The sequence below is a fragment of the Danio rerio genome, chromosome 11 (assembly GCF_052040795.2).
Source record: "Danio rerio strain M-AB ecotype USA chromosome 11, GRCz13ab, whole genome shotgun sequence".
NCBI lineage: Eukaryota > Metazoa > Chordata > Actinopteri > Cypriniformes > Danionidae > Danio > Danio rerio.
The window spans coordinates 11,797,484-11,818,727 of record NC_141031.1 but is presented as its reverse complement, the minus strand read 5'-3'; the positions used below and the strand labels follow the sequence as shown (position 1 = coordinate 11,818,727).

Genomic DNA, 21,244 nt, shown 5'->3' with positions numbered 1-21,244 from the left:
AAGGCCAGGCCAACACATTGTTCTAGTACAGCCCCGGCTTATCCACAATGTGAGTCACCACCACATCTAACAACTTGTTGAAGGACTCCTGACCACTCAAAGGGAGAAAATGAAGCAACCTCCCGCTAGACTATACAGAATCCAAGGCTGCTGTAGGAAACACATCCGGTCATAATCTCTGAATCCAAAAGTGATAAGCTTTAAATCGTACTTTTTATGTTAAAAAATGCTTTTATAAGGAGTTTAAACACAGTTGTCTGGCAACAGTCTGGGAATATAACCAGCTTCTAATGGTAAAAATGTATAAATATTTTTATAATCACACCTGTTTAAAAAAGTCTGCAGAAAAACTTTGATTAACATTTTCTCTTTGTACGTGTCATCAGAGGAGAAAAGGCCTGCCCATTAGTGACAAACTCTCCTTCTTTTGAATCTGCCACTATGCTGATGCATAGACATTTGTAGCTCTGCCTTTTTTGAATAGAGCACAATCTCATTTGAATTTAAAGTGACAGTCACTAAAACAGCACAATTTGTACCAAGGCCTAAAAGGCCCCATTTTGAGCTGAATCTTTACATACACACTCTAGGGACATAAAAAAAGTATTTTACATTTTGTAAAAAGGGGCATAATAGGTCCCCTTTAAGTTTAAGACATAGACCTACCACAAACTCTAAGTCTGCACTATGCTGCTCCACCACTGGCATGGGACCCTGTGCCAATGTAACCCCGCCGGTCCTACACCACCCAACCCAAAGGAGTGAGGTTTACCTGCACAGCACTTACTAGCTGACCTCCGTTACACTAAGTCAAGTCACTTTTGCTTCTGTAGCACTTTATATAATGTAGATTATGTCAACGCCACTTTACAAGGAATATTGTTGTGTGGAACATTCAGTTAGTATATCAGAAAGATGGTATAAAGGGGTGTGAATAATTTGAGGCTCGACAGTATATAGTACTAGTAGATCGATAGTGTAGTTCTTGTTTAAAATTGATTCAGTTCAATGTAATAGGAATGTCACTGTAAACAGAAAAGATACAGTGAAGAGCAGCCCCACTGACCCATCAAATATTTGATGTATTCAAATCCCTTTCTAACTCTCCTCAGGGACTCAATATGACCTCAATATTATAACACCTATGTTTCTTAGTGATCATCTACATCTGCATTAGTAATATATTTTATGTACAGATGAATTGTGATATGGGCGGCACGATGGCTTAGTGGTTAGCACTGTCACAACAAGAAAGTTGATGGTTTGAGTCCCAGCTGGGCCAGCTGGGTGTGGAGTTTGCATGTTTTCCCTGATCACGTGGGTTTCCTTTGGGTGCTCCGGTGTCCCCCACAGTCAAAAGACATGTGATAAAAGTGAATTAAATGAACTAAATTGGCCATAGTGTAAGACTTTATGTGTGAATGCGAGAGTGTTTAGGTGTTTCCCAGTACTCGGTTTTGGCTGGAAGGGCATCCGCTGTGTAAAACATATGCTTGGTTCATTCCGCTGTGGCAACCCCTGATAAATAAGGGACTAAGCCGAAGGAAAATTAATGAATGAACTGTGTTGTAATATCCTTATCATTGTGCAAAAAAGGCCAATTCTACAGTAGTTGATTATTAAAGCCTCAGAAAATGTACAAAAGATGTCACTGGGTACACATATTATACCTAAAGAGTCCATATTGATACATTAAAATGTCATATTAGTGCCTAAAAAAGTACAAATGTGTACCTATCTATTTCTTGATTGTACTTTTCATGCTAAATTGAATAACCTCCATGTTTGATTCACGCCTTAAAATCCCATGAATGTGGATTTGAAATGAATTGGCACAGATGTTTGCCAGTCCTGCAGAAAACTACGAGCTCTGGCATGAACTCTGCTGGGTGAACAAAACAGGAAGCCTGAGTCTGCATTGAGTCACGAACTTTAGCATCCTGCAGGCAATAATAGGGTGGATTCGTCAACAAAGGGCAGAGTTGTCATTCACACCACAGAATCCTAGATATGTGTAATTCTAGGCACCAGTGCTTCATTCAGGGCAGGGCAGAGCGAGAATCATATTTCATATTGAGCTCTTAGAAGAGATATTTGAACTGTTCAAATATCTTCAAACTGGTTTTCTGACCTACAGTAGCACCAATACTATTGCAAAGCATCACTTTTTTTTTTATTGATTTGACTATTCAGCCAAAATAGTATATAACAATAATGAATAAATAAATAAATATTTTTCCAATTTTTAAGATATTTTTAACTGGCTAAATGCACTATACAACAAGTACAGTTTCTTATCACACCAAATGTGTTTGATACGGCAACCAAGAAAGCTTAAAGGGCCATGAAACCCCCTCGTTTCAGCAGGGTGTTTTCACACCTCTACTTTGGAAAAAGTCAGAAAAGTGGGCGTGTCCAGCTCTGTTTAGGGGGGAGTGTCGGAGGAACTAAAGTGGGAGGGTGTGGGAGTGTCTATTTGGGCACGCACGAGTTTCAGAGTCAAAATACACACAAACAGGAGAAAGTGATGGTGTTTAACCTACATGGACATCTGTAGTCGAATTATTTGCCAAATTATTAAATATTGGACTTTAACTGCAGTTTGGCTCTTTCATTCAGGGAATTCATTCATGCCCCTTGCGACAAACGAGATATTTGATTCGAGGATCTGCTCTAAGCGTGTATTTTTCATGCAATGTTTGATACCGCACGGCGAATGAGAGAAAAAAAACCTCCGCATTTCCCGGAAACTTAAATGCACACGGCAGGTAGTGTCAGAAAGCCGTGTGTTTTATTCCGGTCACAAAATGCGGTAAAAACCCTACACGAGGTTAAAGTTTGGTTGTGGTGCTAACATGTTTACACTTTGTGCAATAGTTAACTTAGTTCGATACGAACAAACTGAGTAAAAAAAGCACTGGTCGCTCACTTACCAAATCTGTAGAGACAGGACAATCACCAGCAACTAGAGCCGCGTCTTTATTAATAGAAGACTACAAGCGAATCCAGATCTCAGTGTTGCAGATGAGAACAGCTCTCAGGTAAACAATAATCCTCCTTTGACACGTAAGTTATTGTTGTCGAGCGTCGCGTACACTGTAATCCACACGTGACTCTAGATGAGCTCTCACAGAGAGAAAATGAAAACAAAACTTAATGGCAGCAAACTATAAAAGCAACACTTCACACTTGTTTTCCAACACAACGTGGCGTCTCTGTCGTGTAAACACGGTGACAGTAATGAATATTAATGAAGTTGCACAATAGAGCGCTGATTGGTTTGAACCAAGCTTTACTCATGCATTAATGTATCACACTGTAAGACGTATTAAGACACACTCTGGCACAGACGCCCAGTCTGCACGCTGGAATACAACGCTATTATGTCATGACCGTGATGCAGCTTCAAAAATTTGTTTCAAACCGGAAGTACGAATTTGCTTGAAATAACGCAAAAACAACCAATTTACACTTTTTAGTGAAATATAGGTGTCCTAATAGTGTTTTTAGCAGTGTGGGACACATATACGACTGTCAACAGCTCAAAAAATGTGTTTTGGTGTTTCATGACCCTTTAAACAAACTGCAAGTTAAAAAAAACACAACAAATAAAAAAAAACTAGCAAGCTGAACAAATTGTTTAACTATTTAACTGACCCAAACTGGAAGAGGTTTGTTAATCCTTTAGCAGAAGTTAAAATCTAAGGCAAAAATCTAATTGAATACAATGGGCAGAAGTTAAGAATTCAGGGTACAGGCAGAGGTCGAAAATACAGAATGACAATCCAAAAAGCAGACAAATCCAAACTGTTGTGATGTTATGATCTGTGTCCAGAAACTCCTCAAGCTTTAGTAAAGCACGTATATAGCCTTGTATCTTTTCGAAGCAACAACATTATAAGAGAAGCCTCTTTATATTATACTCGAGCATAATTGTATACCACCAGAAAACATTATGTAGAAATTGATTTTCAAACTAGGTAGTTTTTTAAACAAATGAAGGCTCACAAACAAAAGCTTTCGTAAATCACTTGGCTGAAAAGATTCAATGCTTCGTCAGGCTTCGTCTCAAGGCGTAAGTATAAAACATAAAAATGAAATCTGCTGGGTATAAACATGCAGAGGGAACTGGCAATGCTTCACAATTAGCTCATAGCACCATATTGCTTATGGTGTGTTTAAGTCAACCCAAGCTCATTCTGAAAATGTAGGACGTTTCTGGAAACCGAGATTTACGTAGCAGGAGGTACGTATGGCTGGATTTCATTTTTTTAAGTGAACGCTACAGGGCGGTTTGATGCCACTCCTCCACACGCTTGCTGGCTGACAGCTTACCTCTGTGAGGAGGGCTTTCCCACTGCAACCAGTTTGTCTGGTTAGCTCATCATGTACGTCGGCAGAGTCGAGACCCGGAGGGGAGCTGACTGCGACGATGGTGACAACAGGGTTCGAGTCCGGGGAATAATAGTTCCAGAAATCAAAAACAGACAAAAACAGAATCCAAAAAATAAAGTGAACAAGTTCATAACAGGGCGAGAATGTGGTGAAATCTGAAATCATGATCAAAATCAGACAAGGGCTTTTCTATTTCTGGGCGGCTTTTGTAAATCGTTGCTTGGGTTTAGGAAAGCAAGCAGGGAGGTGGGCAGGCGGGCGGGTCAATCGGTAAAACCAGTTGGGTTTAGATAGGAGGAGAAGGAAGGTGGGTCGGTCGATTGGCCAGTTGCCCAGTCAATCATTCAGTCAGTCAGTCACTCGACAGCAGCCTCTGGTGCAAACGGTGCAGAACAGCCCAGGTGCAAACGGCGCTTGTGAGAGACATTCAAGATGCGAAAAAGCACACACAGCAGCCTCTCGCGGAGTCGGGAAAACAAAAACTGCACAAATACGTACCTCCCGGGACGTATTTTGCGGTCTCCAGAAATGTCCGCGAGACTACGTTTTCAGAATGAGCCTGGGTTGGTTTAAGTCATGTTGGATAAATCGGTTTTTTGAGATGAATGCAAATGAATGCCACTACTAAGTTGTTAGTGGAAAACTCACTTGGCGAGCCCAGAGTTTCCAAGTTGTGGACAATTCAGTCAGTAACGTGGCGGAGTAACTGATCTATAATAGATAATTATATATACCATTATGTGTCCTATTATTTCTAAATCAATGGGAGAAATTCAATGGAAATAAACTATTGTGCAATGTCAGTGACTCTTCAGTGGGGCTCTTCACACCACCATCAGTGTGCAGCATCTACTTGAATGATACATTGGCAGCCACAGGACAATGCCACCAGTCACCACATACTAGCTATTGGTGGAGTGGAGCGACAGTGAGACAGTGATAGAGCCAATTCGGTGGATGGGGATGATTGGGAGGCCATGATGGGTTAGGGCTGATAGATTGAATTTGGCCAGGACATGGGGGTTGCACCCCTACACTTTATGAAAAGTGCCATGGGATTTTTAATGACCACAGAGAGTCAGGACCTCAGTTTAACGTTTTATCCGAAAGACGGCACCCAAGGACAGTATAGCATCCTCTTCACTTTACTGGGGCATTAGGACTCATTTGGACACAGACCGCAGGTTAAGTGCCCCCTGCTGGCCTCACTAACACCACTTCCTGAAGTGAGTTAGTTGAGGTGAGTTAGTACCAGAAAACTGTCATTGTACATATACTGTCATTCGAAACTCAAACTTTAGAGCAGTGGTTCTCAAAGTTGGGGTTGGGACCCCCAGGCGGGTCGCGGGACAATGAGAGGGGGTGTCTTGGTGATTTCCAAAAATCGAATTATTTTTATTCAACTATTAGAATTACCATATTTTATCCATAACCCACAAAAGAAAAAAATTGTAGTTAATAGTTATATTGAAAAAACAACATGCAAGTAAAAAGCCACCAACCTTAAAATTTTTTTTGACCTCTTGGGTGATAATGTTATATTAAAGACACAGCACATTGATTTTATAGCACCAGGTTAAAATTTCTGACACCTTTACGCAGGGGTGTAGCACCAAATTCTGGGCCCTGTACCCTCTCAATGTCAGTGGGCCCCCTACACATTTTTTTTTATTATTTGAATATAAACATGCACAAATAGTGTTTTAATCTATAATGAAATCAGATTATAATAATGACTGGTTCTTTCATTCACCACCAAATTGATGCATTTGGCCTACTTGTGCTCAAATACCTTTAAACCATAGGCTACATCGGGTTTGTGTACTGACATTTTGATCCATGATACTGATGCAACATTTATTTTTGAACAGGAGAACACGAGACAACTGTACCCTCAGAAACAAATCAAATAAGCTAAGCCTGCCATAATACAAATCGTCAACTATCAAAAAATAAATAAAAGTCAAATGAGATGTAATCTACATCCCAATAAATTCCCACTGACGAGTCTTTTGACGTCTGCATTCACATCTGCAAGACATCTACAAGACGTTTCCTATCAGATGTGAAGTAGACTTCTATGAGACATCTTTCAGATGTTTGCGATTCAGAATGTGTGTAAAACTGACATCATACAGACGTCTGCCAGACGTTTGTATACAGCAGGTGCTTTCCAGATCAAGAGATCTTTAACAGACATCTTGCAGACGTATACAGACACAAAATATCTAATACAATGGCATTTCAACCTTTATACCATTAAAAGGGATAAATCAAGTATATAATTTCTTATATTAGTATTACTTAATTGTTTAGATTTTTAAAAGGCACATTAACTTCTTTCACATTTACACATGGATCGATAATTGCAATAATTTGACCATAAACAGCTGAAAAAAATTATTGGAAATAAAAATTCATTCTCTGTCACAAGGGAGCGCTTTAGGAGCGCTGAAATATTACGGTTTCCCTAGTAATGACTGTACACAAATCAGCATTATACTGTATGTGACCCAAATGGTCGCAATTTCGAGCCCTGCATTAGCAGCAGCTGTCTAGAGTTGACTATGTTAACTTTAATTAAATGTAGTTTCATAACAAGCAAACTCAGTTCACCTTTTGAAAAGAAAGCAGTCATCAGCTGCTTCCCCTCATTCTGCCGATTTGGGCTTTTTGCGCAGCATGATCAGGCTCTACTCACTGCGTTACTTGTTGGCCGCCGGCTGCCGTCTATGGGCGGACTAAACCATTTCGGGGGAGGGGGGGGGGGGGTTATTAATATAATTTGAAATAAATAATGACGTTGACATCAATTAGAGGGGCCAACTAATTCGAAGTAGGCTACAAAATTTTTTTTTATAAAAAAAATTGGTGGGATTTCAAAGGGCCCTCTCCCTATACGGGGCCCTGGGTAGTCAGGTCCACTTTCCCCCCCACTACCACGCCCAAGCCTTTACGGCACTCACGCACATTTAAAATAAATACAGGCTACAACTGACCATGGAGGATGGTCTCTGAGTGGTGTTCTCCAAAATTAAATGATGAATAGACTTGGGCGTATTGGTTTGTGTGCGCTGTTGTGTGGAAGGTTTATATATTAATAAATACCTCAGAGGATTTGGGGGTCGCAAGCTTTAAAGTTTGGGAACCCCTGCTTTAGGGAACAGAACTGGTTTTTCTTCTCTCATAATAGCAATTCATAGTAGCAAAACAAACAGAAACTCCATAAAAGAACAATATATTGTTATGTGTGCTTTTTACAAGGGCACCTCTATGAACTATTTGATGGGCCTCCAGTTTACAAAGTTCTTTACAGTCTATCCTGCTGTAAATGATTGTGTATGAATGTGTACTTTGCATGGATGTCACACTGAGACCTCAGATATTAGATCTCTGACAACAACACTGACCGTGTTCTTCTCATTTTTGGTCTGCGCTATTTGCCGTGTTTTTCTGCATTTTCATGTGTTTGCAGAATTTGCCTTAATGAAGATGTTTTCTCTGTTTGTTAGTCTTTTTCTATTTGCATGTGCTTTTTTAACCTGCAGCTAATTCAAGCTTTTTTCATCCACGTTTGCTTGATCTATAAATATCATTCACATACACTTTTAACTATAAAAATATGTATATTTTGTTTCCCAGTGATGGGTTGCAACTGGAAGGGCATCCACTGCGTAAAACATGTGCCAGAAAGAAAGTGAGTGAATGTTCTGTTGTAAAATCTGTTCACAATTTGAACACATCAAACTATCATTTACTGTCATACAACAGTTGTTTCTTACAGTTTTAATCTTAAAACAATAGTAGCAGTTTTTACTGATTGGTATTGAGTATAAGTGCATAACTGCAATCCAGGACACCCATGCAGAAGAATTCTTGCAGTATAAGATTTATCTCATGTGGTAACCTCAGCGGTTTACACAGTGTGTCTGTTTGTTTTTTGCTATTTCTTTACAGCAGGATAGACTTTAAAGAGCTTTGTAAACTGGAGAACTATCAAATAGATCAGAGAGGTGCCCCTGTAAAAAACATGTATAACAATATACTGTTCTTTCATGGAGTTTCTGTTTGTTTTGCTACTTTGATTTGCTATTACGAGAGAAGAAAAACCAGTTCAGTTCTCTGAAGTTTGAGTTTGGAATGACAGTATATGTACAATGACACTTTTTATTATCAGCTTTGAAACAATGTTTATATAAGTTTAGGATCCTGTATACTTTAACATCATTAAAATACTTGCTTTAACCTTTTTTTCTTACTGAACCTATGAATATTTTACTTCTATTTTAATTCTAATACGTAATTAGTGTCTCATTAATAAGGACGTCTTCACTGTTAAACAAAAATATTTTTCGTGATTGCAATTGCAGAGTCAGAATAAAAAAAAGGAAAATAATAAGCATCTGATATGCTGATGCTAATATGAAACAGAGTTGTGATTCTGCCACACCCTGTAATAAGAGGCTTCTGTTAACATTCAGTAAGCAGCTGAAAAGCTAGAAAGCCCTCATGAAAAAGAAGTTTATTCAAGTGTGCTATTCATATACTTAAAAAAATAAGAAAGTTAACTTTAAAAATAAGGAAGTATACTTTTTGTCTACTTTTAAAGCACTTTAAAGAAATGTACATTCGATACATTATTATTGTTCTTTTTATTTATTTATTTTTATTTTTTATAAAAGCTGCTTACAGTACAGTGCATCCAAAAAGTATTCATACCGCTTAACTTTTTCCACATTTTTACAACCTTATTAAATTAATTTATTTCATCAAGATTCTACACACAATACCCCATAATGACAATGTGTGAAAAGATTTTTTTTAAAGTGTTGCAAATTTATTAAAAATAAAAAGCCTGAAAAATCACATGTACATAAGTATTCACAGCCTTTGCCGTGAAGCTCTCAATTGAGCTCATGTACATTCTGTTTCCACTGATCATTCTTGAGATGTTTCAGCAGCTTCATTTGAGTGCACTTGTGGTAAATTTAGTTGATTGGACATGATTTGAAAAGGCATACACCTGTCTATATAAGGTCCCAGGGTTGATAGTGCATGTCACAGCACAAAACAAGCATGAAGACAAAGAGTTGTTTGTAGACCTCCGAGACAGGATTGTCTTGAGGCACAAGGCTGAGGAAGGTTAAAGAAACATTTATGTTGCTCTGAAAGTTCCAATGAGCACAATGGCCTCCATCATCCGTAAGTGGAAGATGTTTGGAACCACCTGGGGCCTCATGTATCAACGCTGCGTACGCACAAAAACTTTGCGTACGCCAGGTTTTACGCTCAGAATCGCTCATGTTTGGATTTAATAACGATGAACTGAACGTAGGAATGTGCGCAGCTCCATGCCAGCTTTATGGCTGGCGTACGCACTTTTTTTGTGCATGTCTGTTTTATTTCTATTGGCGACTCCTAGAGGCAGTTGTGTTAAATTGCACTCTACAAAGTGTCTTTGAGCCTTGCAATGGCAGCTGAATGAGACAGGTTCATTTAGCAGGTATATAAGGTTTCCATACCATACAGTTACCAGCCAAACATTAAAGCGCAAATTGCAGCGGTCTCCTGTTTTCCCAATGTAATCTGAGCTATCTACTGCACGCACATTGCTATAAAGACACTATCTGAAGATGAATTTGCATGCGTGCATCAGAAACATTTCCATTCAATAAATGTGCAAATAAAATATGATGCACAGACTTATTAATGATTCCAACTTGTCTTTCTTGTGATAAATAGTTGGCAAAATCTGATATGTAGCGGGGGAAAAAAGAATGACTTCATCAGACGCTGGATTTGAACATGTTAACATGTGTTTTACAAGCTGCGCCACTGAGACTGTTAAGTGTACTGCAACATTTTACACCTATAAATCACACTATTTCTTTTTAATTCACTCAGTGCGATGTTCAGACCCAACTGTGTTAATCGCATCAGCTAAACTCTCCCACTCTATTTTTTTTTTTTTTGTTAATTCCGGAGGACAAATTTGCAAATAACACCGCTTTTCTCCGGTCTACCTCCGAAAGCAGCACCTCCAATTCACATTCTGTTCAAAGTTTCTCTTCTTGCTTGCTTTTGCCTTTGCTTTTTCGTTGGGTTTTGCCAAAGTAGAGTCATTAGCATATTCATACGGGGGAGGAGGCAGGGAGGGGTTTTGCACTCGTGCATGTTGCGCTCAGTTTCACGTTCATTCGTATGTACAAAAGAATATGCGTGAGATTCGGCGTGCACAGTGTTTCATGCATCTGAATTTTTTTCTGCATACGCACATTTACAGCTTTGTGCGTACGCAATGTTTTAGTATGATTTCCACACAGGTCTTAGTACATGAGGCCCCAGGACTCTTCCTAGACCGACTTCCCTGGCCGGCCATCTAAGCTGAGTGATCGGGGGAGAAGGGCCTTAGTCAGGAAGCTGATCAATAACCCTATGGTCACTCTGTCTGTGTCTCGGTGTGATGATGAGACGAAAAGGTAGGATTCAAGTGCAGTTTTAATGACACAGGCTTCGTGAAGTCTTACAAAGGATCAAATAAATAAACAGAAAAAACAAACAAAACTCAAACAAGACTCAGGCTCTGGAACATCAACCTAACAGAACATCCACATGACATACAGAAACTCCATAATGAACTCAGATACTTAAGATGTATTTATAGTCCAAACAATTTATGATAACGGGTTTCAGCTGAGTGTGTGTGTGTGTGTGTGTGTGTGTGTGTGTGTGTGTGTGTGTGTGTGTGTGTGTGTGTGTGTGTGTGTGTGTGTGTGTGTGTGTGTGTGTTTGTGTGTGTGTGTGTGTGTGTGTATGTATGATTAATGGAAATAGAGTCCAGTGTGTGTAAAGTGGAATGTAGGTAATTGTAGTTCATTATGGGTCTGTAGTTCACCAGTGACCTTTTCCAACATAGATTGATGGCAATCATGACAGTCTGAGCTCCAGCGTTCTTTTGTGGAGAGAGGAGAACTTTACAGAAGGACAACCATCTGTGCAGCAATCCACCAATCTGGCCTCTATGGTAAAGTGGCCAGAAAGAAGCCACTCCCCGCCTGGAATTTGCCAAAAAGCATCTGATGAACTCTCAGACCATAAGAAATAAAATTCTCTAGTCTGATGAGACTAAAATTGAACTCATTGGAGTGAATGCCAGAAGTTACGTTTGGAGAAAACCAGGCTCCACTCAACACCAGGCTAATACCATCCTTACAGTGAAGCATGGTGGTGGCAACATCATGCTGTGGAGATGTTTTTTAGCAGCAGGAACTGGAAGACTAGTCAGGATAGAGGGAAAGATGAATGCAGCAATGTACAGAGACATCCTGAATGAAAACCTGCTTAAGAGTACTCTTGACCTGGGGTCAACTTTTCATTTTTTAGCAGGACAGTGACCCAAAGCACACCATCAAAATATCTATGGAGTAGCTTCTCAACAACTCGGCGAATGTCCTTAAGTGGCCCAGCCAGAGCCCAGACCTAAATCCTATTGAACATCTTTGGAGAGATCTGAAAATTGCTTCCCATCCAAACTGATGGGCATGGACCCAGGAATGGGCAAAACTTTCCAAAGACAGATGTGCCAAGCTTGTAGTGTTATATTTTAAAAAAGACTTGAGGCTGTATATGCCGCCAAAGGTGCATCAACAAAGTATTGAGCAAAAACTGTGAATAATTTTGTGCATATGATTTTTCAGGTTTTTTATTTTTAATAATTTCTTTTTAAATATATATTTTTTTATTTCATAAAATCTTTTTTTTCACATTGTCATTATGGGGTATTGTGTGTAGAATTTTGAGGAAATAAATGAATTTAATCTATTTTGGAATAAGACTGTAGCATAAAAAAATGTAGAAAAAAAAGTGAAGCGCTATGAATACTTTCTGAATGCACTGTAAGTTCCCTAATTTTACGCAAGCTTATCTTAGTGAAAAAATGTGTGAAGTTCACTTGATGTATAACACTAGAAAACTAGTGTTTAACTAACAGTACACTAATAGAACACTTGCAAATAGACTTGTAATATAAAACTACTGTATGAACCACTACTGTAGTTTAATAAGAGTTCACACATTTCATGATATATTATATTATCACCACAATAAATTTTGAGAGGTGAGAGGTAAACTAGATTTTATACTGCAATATTTTGGTAAGCAAAATGTTTGTGCTTTGTTTTGTCACATTTATAGTTCACTGCTTTTAACAGCAGTAAATTTCAGAGTGAAAATAAAAGGCTACCTAAGACTAGAGAGATTAATAGATTAATGCCAGCATGGTGTGCTCCCAAAAGCACACACATAAATACGTCTTGTAAATCAATAAGCTGGCGGTCTTGTAGTAACAACGTGATCTTTTAATCTGGGTAGGACATTCATTGAATTTGCAATTAAAAATAAAGCAGGTAAGAGCTTGCTTGGAACCAGCACATGGATCATATTCATCTTGTCATTCAGTGTCTCATGGAGTTCACATCATTCTACACCTCTTAACCTCAGGCACATTCACTCAGTTCAACTTGATGAATGATTTGATAGATACACTAGAACTGTGTACGGTACTCTTTTTGCACCATTGTTTTCATTTGATTGTGTAATGACAGCTAAACAAAAGTACAATGTAGCCTTTGTAAATCTGATCAAACTAGGAATTACACTACTGATGCCTGTTTCTTCATGCAGTGGCACTTCAATAAGTGATGATGGAAATAAATTAATTTATCATGCTTTCTAAATTAAAACTTAAAGTAGTTCAATTCCAGGAGGACAAATCTCTTATCATTTACTCAGACTCCACTTAGACCTAAATTTCTTTCTAAACACAAAAGCTATTTAGAAAAATGTTGGTAAATGAATAGCTGATGCGCCCAACTGACTTGCAGAGTGGGGAAAAATTCCATAGAATTCAATGGTGAACAACAACTGGAAGTCAATAGCTATTTATTCATTAATTTTTTATTTTCCATCAGCTTAGTCCCTAAGTTTATCAGGGGTCGTCAAAGGGGAATATACTGCCAACTTATCCACCATATGTTTTAGCAGCGGATGCCCTTCCATCCACAACCCAGCGCTGGGAAGCACTGATACACTCCTGCATATACAATCATACACTACAGTCAGTTTAGATAATTTAATTGATCTATAGCGCATGTCTTCAGACTGTGGGGGAAAACCTACAGAGCCAAGCCATGCCAACACAGAGAGAAAATGCAAACTCCAGGCCAGCCAGCCAGGACTCGAACCAGCAACCTTCTTGCTGTGAGGCAACAGTGCTAACCATTAAGTCACCATGTCGCCCATTAATAGTTATGTTTCTGAATTAGATTTCTGTGCAAAACTGGAATACTGCATAAAATATTTGCAAACAAAGCTGTGATAGTTGTGATAAACCAACACGAAACTCACAGCAATTCGTAACTTTTTAATTTAGTGGCTAATTTGTTTGAATTCGTACGGTCTAATTCGTACAATTTAGTATAATTTGCTCATCACCCAATGACGGTTGGGTTTAGTGGTGGGTTGCCACGCCTTCTTTTAAAAATTTTACAATTTTGTTTGACTGAACTCGTAAGAATTCGTACGAAGTAGCCACTAATCTGACAAAAAACGTAAAATACTTACGTTTTCTCGTGAGATCAGGTTGGATAAACTGGTGCCAAACATTAAAAAGAAAAAAGAAATTTGAATGCGCAGTGGCCTTAAAAGGCTTGAAACTGATCTTTGGGAGCGCAGATTGCTCAACAAAGTTCTGGGAGGTAATGTAAGATAATAATAAGGATCCACAATGATGACAGATTTTGGCTAAGTCATTTTAGAATGAGCAAAACAACATATCAGACTTTGTAAAATATTGTTGCTGAGCTGGTTTGTCAATAATGCTATCCCATCACGCCCATTTTTGTTATCATATAAACTTTTAAAACAAAATCAAATCACTATTTTGATGTGCTTGCTGTAATTTATTCATGTGTTTCCATCTGAGTTTATGCATATTTCTTCTTATCAGATAAAAAGGTTATCCTAATATGCGCATTTTCAAAGTATATGTGCATCTGGTCATTTCGATTAAGCATTTTGGAAATACTTTACAATAACAGAACATGAATAATGATGTGTTAATATGTAAACTAAACATTACTTTATTACGTATTAATGATGAGTTAAGGTATGCGCTAATCATGAACTAACTTTAATACAACATGATTCACATGAGTTAATGTGTAATTAACGCCTACCTTATTTACTTGTTAGTACATGATTGCTTGTTAAATAATGTATTATTTTCCACATTAGTTTATGCTTAATTTTACCATCACACTCATGAGCTGTTTATATATAATTATGTCGTGACTTTATTTGGAGGGGCACATCTTCATTAACCCATTCTTATGCACGTTCAACTAGTGTGTTAATGTGCATAACAATAGAAAAGTGTCAACATCAACATGTTCATGAGTAGTTAAGGATAAGTTAATGATGATGTGCCCCTCCAAGTAAAGTCATGACAAAAATATAGATTAACAGCTCATGAGTTCATGTTAGTTACATTTAAATTAAAGTTTAATTAACATATTAATCAATTACATAATATATTAATTAACAACATGAACAGTTAAAACACAGGAGTTCATGAGTACTTAAGGATGAGTTAATGGTGATGTGCCCCTCTAAGTAAAGTCATGACATAATTTTGCATTACCAGCTCATGAGTTCATGTTTGTAATATTTAGCTTAAACTTAAATGTTAATTAATGCATTAATTAACAACATCAGCAGTTTAAACACAGGGGTTCATGGGTAGTTAAGGATGAAACAATGGTTATGTGCCCCTCCAAGTAAAGTCATGTCATAATTATACATTAACAGCTCATGTGTTCATGTTGGTAATATTTAATTTAAAGGTTAATGAATACATTAATCAATTACTTAATATAATAAATAACAACATGAACAGTTAAAACACATGAGTTCATGAGTACTTAAGGATGAGTTAATGGTGATGTGCCCCTCTAAGTAAGGTCATGACATACTTTTGCATTAACAGCTCATGAGTTCATGTTGGTAACATTTAGCTTAAACTTAAATGTTAATTAATACATTATTTAACAATAGTTTAAACAAGATTTCATGTGTAGTTAAGGATGAGTTGATGGTGACGTGCTACTCCAAGTAGTTATAACATAATTATACATTAACAACTCATGAGTTCATGTTGGTTACATTTAGCTGAAACTTAAATGTTATTTAATACGTCAATTAACAACATCAGCAGTTTAAACACAAGAGTTCATGTGTAGATTAGGATGAGTTAATGATGATGTGCCCCTCCAAGTAAAGTCATGACATAATTATACATTAACGGCTCATGAGTTTATGTTTCTTTCATTTAGCTTAAACTTAAATGTTAATTAATATATTGATCAACAACATGAACAGTTAAAACACAGGAGTTCATGAGTATTTAATGATGAGTTAATGATGATGTGCCCCTCCAAGTAAAGTCATGACATAATTATACATTAACAGCTCATGAGTTCATGTTGGTTACATTTAACTTAAAGGTTAATTAATACATTAATCAATTACTTAATATAATAAATAACAACCTGAACAGTTAAAACACAGGAGTTCATAAGTACCTAAGGATGAGTTAATGGTGATGTGCCCCTCTAAGTAAAGTCATGACATTCAGTTGAAGTCAGAATTATTAGCCCCCCTGAATTATTAGCGCCCCTGTTTATTTTTTTCCCCAATTTCTGTTTAATGGAGGGAAGATTGTTTCAGCACATTTCTAAGCATAATCGTTTTAATAACTTATTTCTAATAACTGATTTATTTTATCTTTGCCATGATGACACTAAATAATATTTTACTTGATATTTTTCAAGACACTTCTATACAGGTTAAAGTGACATTTAAAGGCTTAACTAGCTTAATAAGGTGAACTAGGCAGGTTAGGGTAATTAGTCAAGTTATTGTATAACGATGATTTGTTCAGTTGATTATCGAAAAAAAATTAGCTTAAAGGGGCTTATAATTTTGTCCCAAAAAGGGTTTTTAAAAAATTAATAACTGCTTTAATTCTAGCCAAAATTAAACAAATAAGACTTTTTCCAGAAGTAAAAATATTATCAGACATACTGTAAAAATTTCCTTGCTCTGTTAAAAATAATTTGGTTAATATTTTAAAAAGAAAATAAAAATCAAAAGGGGGCTAATAATTCTGATTTCAACTGTATTTTTGCATTAACAGCTCATGAGATCATGTTGGTTACATTTAGCTTAAACTTGAAAGTTAATTAATACATTATTTAACAACATCAGCAATTTAAACAAAAGACTTCATGTGTAAATCAGGATGAGTTAATGATGATGTGCCCCTTCAAGTAAAGTCATGACATAATTATACATTACCGGCTCATGAGTTCATGTTAGATACATTTAGCTTAAACTTAAATGTTAATTAATACATCTATTGACAACATGAATAGTTAAAAAACAGGAGTTCATGAGTAGTCATTGATGAGTTAATGATGATATGCCCCTCCAAGTAAAGTCATGACATAATTATACATTAACAGCTCATGAGTTCATGTTAGATACATTTAGCTTAAACTTAAATGTTAATTAAAACATTAATTAACAGCAACAACAACATCAACAGTTTAAACAGAGTCCCTTTTGTGCCCCTTTAAGTAAAGTCATGACGTAAATGTACATTAATGGCTCATGAGGTCATGTTGGTTACACTTAGCTTGTGCTTAAATGTAATTAGTATATTAATAACAAAATGTACTAAAAGGTAATTAGGTAGCCATTATTTACACATGAACTCATGTGAATCATGTTGTTGTTAAATTTAGTTCATGATTAGTGTGTGCCTTAGCTCATCATTTAATCATAATAAAGTAATGTTTAGTTTACATATTAATATGCCATTATTCATGTACTGTTATTGTAAAATGTTACCAGCATTATTCCAAAATGCACAAAAAAAAAAAAAGTAAGTGGATGGAAACATAACCAATGATGACCAATCATTCTGGAAGTGATCTACTCCTTTAAGCCCTCAGATGAAAGTTTCTAGCAAATAAGAGAATTTCTGTTGCACACAAGAAAGTTTTTCTGTGTTTCTAAGCGGTGCATCTGAGTCATGGCTCAAGCTCTCGGAAGAAAAAAAATTGTTACGCAAGCTGTTAGTACCATGCACCATGCTATAAGTCTCCAGATGCCTCTTGTCAACTGTAAAAGTTCACTTCGGAAAATGTTTCTCTCTCTTGCTATTTTTTTTTTTTTTGTTCTGTTCATGTTTGAAAAGACAAAGGGAGGTCTGTTTTGGGGAAGCTGGCTGCATTCCATGTGCAAGAGCCCATTTCACTGTGTGCTTTTAGCCTGCTGTTTATAAGTGTTTATCACATCCAGCACTCCGTTGTCCTGGAGACACCGCTGGCAAGTGCAGGTCATCCTGTCAGCACACATGTTATGAAGTCAGTAACACAGCCAGCTGTAGCACAAGCTATTCTGTCGACATGCATGGGAAAATCAAGTTCACAAATCAAAACAATCACACGTCCTATATGACAAATGTTGTCAAGTGATATATGCATGCATATTTTCAGTTACTGCATGCATTTGTCATCTGTTCTGCACATATCCCTGGGCTATGAGCTCTTAAGATTTCATTTCAACAATAACCTCACCTGCCAGATCCTCTGCCTTTGGGCATGCATTGGGCGGAGAGTAAAGTTTTGTGTTCATATTCTCCCCTCACCCCCTCCTCCATCTCCACCTCCACCCACCCCTTACCTCATCTCACAAACATATAAAAATCAATCAGCCTGGTCTGTGCGCCGCATTCCCTCTCCCTCCAGCAAAAAAGAAACTCTCCTCCGCACCGCAGCAATGACATCCTTCAGCAGCCGTAGTTATGTGTCCTCTGGAGGGGGCTTCGGCGGAGGCTCCCTGCGGGGTGCTTCTCTTGGAGGCATGTCTTCCTCTTCAATGATGGGTGGAGGAAGCCGTATTAGCTCCATGCGTGCTGGTAGTGTATATGGGGGTGCAGGAGGCCGTGGGGTCCGTATCTCCTCTGCAGCTGGCGGTGGCGGAGGAGCAGGTTTTGGCTTTGGTGGAGGTGCTGGTGGTGGAGGAGGTTTCGGGTTCGGTGGTGGTGCTGGAGGAGGCTTCGGAGGAGGTGATATGGACCTCAACGTGACCGTCAATGAGAAAGCAACCATGCAGAACCTGAACGACCGTCTAGCAACTTACCTTGACAAGGTGCGCTCGCTGGAGAAGGCCAACGCAGATCTCGAGCTGAAGATCAGACAGTTTCTGGAGAGCAAAACCTCCCCTGCTGCGAGAGATTACTCTGCCTACCAGGCCACAATCAAGGACCTGCAGGACAAGGTAATGCTACTTTAAAACATCTCTTGCACAAGGCATTGTTTTCATAGCTGCAGGATTATGGGTGTGGTCCTGTCCTCATTGTGTGTGCTCTTTTGTTGATGTTCAGTGGTTGCATGTGACAAAAATAAGACAATATTTTATATATGTATAGCATGATTTAAAATTTGGAAGATGTGTTTAAAAAAATCTCATTATCTTTGACAGATCCAAGATGCCACCCGTGTGAACGGAGGAGTCTACTTGGCAGTTGATAATGCGAAACTGGCTGCAGATGACTTCAAGACCAAGTAAATAAAAACATACTTTGTTGAAAATGATTTTTGTGTCTCACAATGAAGGTAAATGTCACAGATAAACCGTTCTGTTTTGCTTCGTTCAGGTACGAGAATGAGTTGACCATGCGTCAATCTGTCGAAGCAGACATTGCAGGGCTGAAGAGACTACTGGATGAGCTGACGCTGGCCAGATCTGACCTGGAGATGCAGATTGAGGGCTTAAAGGAGGAGCTTATCTTCCTCAAGAAGAACCATGAGGAGGTAAAATCTCTCAGCCGAGAAGGTAGTCAAACGTAAGGCACTATTATCCTCAGAAGCATGTCATCCTAAAATTCTTCTCTCTGTAGGAACTGGCAGCCATGCGCTCTCAGATGTCAGGATCAGTGAATGTAGAGGTGGATGCAGCTCCACAGGTAGATCTGAATCATGTGATGGCTGAGATCCGTGAGCAGTATGAGAATGTTGCTGCCAAAAACCAGCGTGACCTAGAGAACTGGTTCCAAACCAAGGTAGATAAGGGCAAATAAATCTGTGTTCTTTAAACAAAACTGGAACAATCCATCCTTCAAACTCTGACCATAAGTGATGGCTGACTAATGTATAAATGTTCTTTATTTGCAGTCAGAAACATTGACTAAGGAGGTTGCTGCCAGTACAGAAACAATTCAAGTGTCCAAAACTGAGCTCACTGAGCTCAGACGCACCCTTCAAGGCCTGGAGATTGAATTACAGTCAGAACTCAGCAAGGTAAGTATGTGTGAGTGTGTCAGGAAACATCTTGAGTCAAGATGGTTTCCTTAAAACCACAGCTGAAATAAACAGTCTAAACCAGGGGTGTTCAAACTCAGTACTGGAAGGCCGGTGTCCTGCTGAGTTTAGCTCCAACTTGCTTCAACACACCTGACATGAAGTTTCTAGTATATCTAGTAAGAGCTTGATTTGCTGGTTCAAGTGTGTTTGATGAGTATTGAAGCAAAACTCTACAGCACACTCCAGGACCAAGTTTGAACACCACTTTTCTAAACCATACTAAGCAAATTTGCAGGTCTTCGCTTATTCAAGCTGATTCCCCTTGTTTGCGTGCATTTTCAAACATCACATAAGAAACAAATAACACAAAGGCCATATTTTGGATATATAATTGAAGATAATCTTAATCAATTGACCTGATAGAAGCAGCAGAGCCATCTCACACTGATTTAAGCTGTTTATTTACCAGCTGATTGATTGAACATGTACAACTTCCACCAAAGATGGTCACTATCTCTCACTTTACAGTAATACATACCTGCCACCTCCTTTCTATTCTACAGAAAGCATCTCTGGAGGGAACTCTTGCGGACACTGAAGCGCGGTTCTCCAGGCAGCTGATGCACCTGCAGACTCAAGTAACAAATCTGGAGGAGCAGATTGTTCAGCTCAGAGCCGATATGGACAGACAGGGCCAAGAGTACAAAATGCTGCTGGATATCAAGACCCGACTGGAGATGGAGATTGCGGAGTACAGAAGACTGCTGGATGGGGGAGCAAGCAGGTAAGAGATGTTGGAAGATGGATATTTATGTGAGTGTGCTTGTGTGAAACATACAATAACAGATTTTTTTTTTTTCATTTTCAGCATGATAAGTACTGGTGGAGGTGGTGGTGGTGGCAGCAGCAGCACCAGCAGCACCAGCAGCAGCTCTACCAAAAGCATCACTGTGAAGACCATAGTGGAAGATATTGTCGATGGACAAGTGGTGTCAAGTAGTAAAAAATAAACATAAAATCAAACACTGCTCTTCACCTGTCTCACCAGTCTTCAGGGACTGATGTTGAGAATAAAATCAGTGATGGCACAAAAAAATGGTTGTGGGTGTTTTTACTGCTTTAAGCCAGTATGAACATTCTTGATTCACATTTCTTGAATACAAATTGTGATGCAATACATTTCATTTGACATATTATCGCCCTGGAATCATAAGGTTCTGTCTGCATTCTAAATGATTTTAAGATGTTGACCTTCAAGTTTTACATTCCATACAGCAATCAATATGCGTCCAACAGTTCTCTTTCATACATTAACATGACAGAGACCCTAAATGTACTCTAAATGTAAATTATCCAAATTCCCTTAAATGTACAAATTGGGCTAAAAAAAAAAACAAGGCAAATGCAGAAAGAAACTTTTA

General features: G+C 38.2%; 2 protein-coding genes across 2 annotated transcripts in view; one reads left to right on the top strand and one right to left on the bottom strand.

Annotated features, from left to right (window-relative positions):
- The window catches only part of pla2r1 (phospholipase A2 receptor 1), an 868,273-nt gene that overhangs the window by 412,090 nt on the left and 434,939 nt on the right, over nucleotides 1-21,244 (bottom strand). The window lies entirely within an intron of this gene.
- krt15 (keratin 15) lies at nucleotides 18,216-20,919 on the top strand. Its single transcript, NM_213523.2, is given in 7 exon segments — nucleotides 18,216-18,798; nucleotides 19,003-19,085; nucleotides 19,178-19,334; nucleotides 19,421-19,582; nucleotides 19,695-19,820; nucleotides 20,387-20,607; nucleotides 20,692-20,919. Coding segments are annotated over 7 exon segments (1,392 nt in total). The 5' UTR covers nucleotides 18,216-18,297; the 3' UTR covers nucleotides 20,834-20,919.